At 44.5% G+C, this 3,455-nt stretch overlaps 2 protein-coding genes across 2 annotated transcripts; both read right to left on the reverse strand.

Annotated features, from left to right (window-relative positions):
- Positions 1-194: 194 nt before the first annotated feature.
- O0I10_013209 (uncharacterized protein) lies at positions 195-2,645 on the reverse strand (the record flags this gene model as incomplete). The annotated part of the gene is made up of 1 exon (XM_058493016.1): positions 195-2,645. One exon carries the CDS (start codon positions 2,643-2,645, stop codon positions 195-197), a length of 2,451 nt encoding a protein of 816 aa, XP_058336217.1.
- Positions 2,646-2,757: 112 nt separating this feature from the next.
- Positions 2,758-3,269, reverse strand: O0I10_013210 (uncharacterized protein; the record flags this gene model as incomplete). The annotated part of the gene is made up of 2 exons (XM_058493017.1): positions 2,758-2,839; positions 2,896-3,269. 2 exons carry the CDS (start codon positions 3,267-3,269, stop codon positions 2,758-2,760), a joined length of 456 nt encoding a protein of 151 aa, XP_058336218.1.
- Between the last annotated feature and the right edge of the window lie 186 nt (positions 3,270-3,455).

Genomic DNA, 3,455 nt, shown 5'->3' on the forward strand with positions numbered 1-3,455 from the left:
AAGGATGAAGAAAGGATGAGTGTGGTGATGCATGTAAATGTGGTCGTATTGGATCATGCGTACGTATGGTGGAAAGTGGGTGAGATGTAAAGATCCGCATGTGCTTGCATTGTTATGATGGATAATGTTTAACCGATAATCTCAATGTCACTTGATATACGTGTGCACCACATTGCCCCCTGCCAGGTTGAACATTATCTTCGTGAAGAACGTAAACGCTTGCTTTTGCGTGTTGAAGTGTTGGCGTTGGGTAACGATCTCTTGCGTACATGTTTCTCGGTGTCAGTGTGTTGGGTTATGTTGCCATCGATGGAAGAATCGTGTGGTGGTATACGGCCAAGCTTGTTCCAGTACTCTGCAATAGGTTGTGTGCTGTTGAATGATTCGGGTGGTTCCCAAGTGTCATCATTTGCTGAATAACCTTCCCATCGTACCCTGTACATGTAGTTGCCGGGTGCAAGTTGTTTGTGATCCACAATAGATTGAATGGTGTAATATTGGCCTTCATGTTCATATAGCTCGTTGACATCCACCAATTCATCTTGTGATACCATTTTCAACTGTGATGGTGCAAAGTTCCTGGCTGCGAGTAACCCTTGTTCATCTCGAAGAACGTAAGAGCCACCTGGAGTTTCCCTGACGACAGTGTAAGGTCCTTCGTAACGTGGATCCATCTTCTTACTGCGTGACACATCTTTGACCATGACTTTGCTGTTTGGAGGAAAATGTACCATCTTGTACTTAGCGTCATGTTTACCTTTCTTGAGCTGTTGTAGTGCCTGTGCTCTCTCTGATATTGCCGGGAAAACCGTATTGGACATGTGATCAATGCGATCCATCAGCTCTTCTTCTGTGAGTGGCTGTGGTATCTCTTCATTGTTGTAATTACGGAATCCATTCATGGCGCGATTGAACATCAAGGCAAATGGTGAAGATCCATGTATGCTGGCCACTTTGTTGTTGAGTGCTAGTTGAGTTGGTTTGACGTATAAATCCCAATCTCTTGTGGCTCCATTAATGCTTTTGCAGATTGTGTTGATAGACGTTTGGACGAAACGTTCAGCTAATCCATTAGCTCGTGGGTGATAAGGTGTAGTAAGTCGATGATCAAAACCTGCGGCATTCCTTAACTTGTGCATTAAAGTGTTGACGAATTCAGTGCCGTTGTCAGATTGTAGATAGCGAGGGAATCCATAGTTGCAGAAAGTGTCGATAACCGCTTTGACAACTGTGTCAGACGTTTTATCCGGAAGGGCGTGTAATACGCAAAAACGTGTGCATACATCTACCATAACCAAGATGTAGAGGTTGCCATTATGACTTTTGTCGAATCCACTAGCGAGATCGATAGCCCAATGGTCACCAGGAAGAAATGCATGTATAGGACGTAAAGGTTGATAGCCTTGTTTTGCAATGTTGTTTTGTTGACACTGTGTGCAAGCGTGTACAATCTCTTGTGCTTGTCGATGCATGTTGTTCCATTTGAGTCCATCTTGTTGTAATTGTGCGACCATAGCCTTTGCTCCAAAGTGTCCGAAGGCGTGTGCGTCTTTCAACATTTCCTTGCATTGATGCGCATCCTTAAGCAGTTGTCTACGTTCGTTTTCAGGAGGTTCAAAATATAAGTCATCATCCTGTTCATCACTGCTGTTATTGTCGCCTTGGTTACCTGTAACGTGTATAGCGTTGTTTTGTGTGGATGTTTGTTTGTCGTGTGATACAGTGCCCCCTGCCAGCTCTTTTTCAGTGGGAAAAAGGCGAGAAAGTTGATCAGGTAGGGTGTCGTCCAATCCAGGAATGTGCACGACATCGAATGAGTATTCGAGAATAGTATCCAGCCAATTGATCATCATGGCGTTAGCCACTTTTTGTGTGTGAATATAGACCAGCGCTTTGTGATCTGTACACAAGGTGAAATGATTGCCCCATAAGTATTGATGGAATTTGTTGAGGGCGAAGATGATAGCAAGTAACTCACGTTTTGTGGTGGAATAGTTGCGTTCAGAAGGAGATAAAGATCGTGCCATAAAAGCGATGTGATGTGTTGTGCCATCGATAATCTGATAAAGTACAGCTCCAATCCCTGTATGTGATGCATCGGTTGCCACCTGGAAGGGATGTTTGAGATTTGGATAGCTGAGAATAGGTGCGTGCAATAACACACGTTTGAGGTCGATAAAAGCTGCTTGCGCGCTGTCATTCCATAAGTCGTCTAAACGGTGCTCAAGTCGTAGCTTGTTGAGAGGTGCCATCCTCGAAGCTGCGTTGGGAATTGATTCACGAAAGTAGTTGATAACACCAAGAAACCGTTGTACGTCTTTGCCAGTGCGAGGTACCGGCCACTCTTGAACGTTTGCCACCTTGCGAGGATCCAAACCAATGCCTTGTGCTGATACACAAAATCCAAGCAAGTAGACTGATTCTTGAGCGAAATGACACTTGTTGGGGTTGAGGATTAAGTTGACGCTGGTGAGACGTTCGATAGCTTCAGCCACGTGTTGAGCGTGTTCCTCAAGTGTGTTGGAAAAGATGATGATGTCGTCGACAAATGTGAGTACATGTGGAAGATCATGGAAGATGATGTTCATGGTGCGTTGAAATGTTGATGAAATAGGCTTGAGTCCAAAGGGACAACCGCGAAACATGAGTTGTGGATGACCGGGTACAGTGAATGCTGTTTTAGGGCGGTGTGGCTCATAAATCTCGAAACGATGAAAAGCTTGCTTTAGATCCAATGTTGTAAAAACTGTAGCTCCATTAAGCTGTCGGAAGATGTCTTTGATGAGAGGAAGTGGATGACGATCCGGGCTGACAAGTAGTTTGTTGATATGCCGTGGGTCTAAGCATGGACGCTTGTCTGTGTAGTTGCCAAATAGATCTTTCTTAGGTGCTAACGTGAGAGGACTATTCCACATAGTGTGAGGTGGTGCTTCATCAACAATACCATCGCTTAACCACTGTTGTACCTGTTCTTTGATCGTGTCTTGGTATACGATGGGTAGCGTGTATTGTCTTCGATGCGAGACGACGCCTTCTTCCGTGTCAAGGTGTATAACCGATTCAGGTACGGTGCAAAATGAACGTGGTGGAATCAGAGCATTGCGATCGACTGTAGACTGAACAATGTCAAAGAAAGCGTTACGTTGTGAGGAAGAGCCTGCTGGGGACTCGTTTGGTGGGGGTACGTCATTTATCTTTTCACTGGTGTTGGGTGGTTGCTTTTCCCACGCTACGGCAAGACCTGTGATACCAATTCCAAGCTTAGGCATGAGGTCGAGGCCAATGGTTACCGGTGCATTCCCTGATAATTCCATAACTAAGAAATCATGTTGACGTTGTTTGCCATCGTATGTAATGTGTATATTTTGTGCAAGACCATATAAAGTAGCTTCAGAACCACTTTGTGCTAAGGATACGGTTGTGTAATCAATAACTTCTTTATTCAATACTGCTTC

The sequence above is a fragment of the Lichtheimia ornata genome (genome assembly GCF_029851405.1).
Source record: "Lichtheimia ornata isolate CBS 291.66 chromosome Unknown scaffold00323, whole genome shotgun sequence".
NCBI classification, from domain to species: Eukaryota; Fungi; Mucoromycota; class Mucoromycetes; order Mucorales; family Lichtheimiaceae; genus Lichtheimia; species Lichtheimia ornata.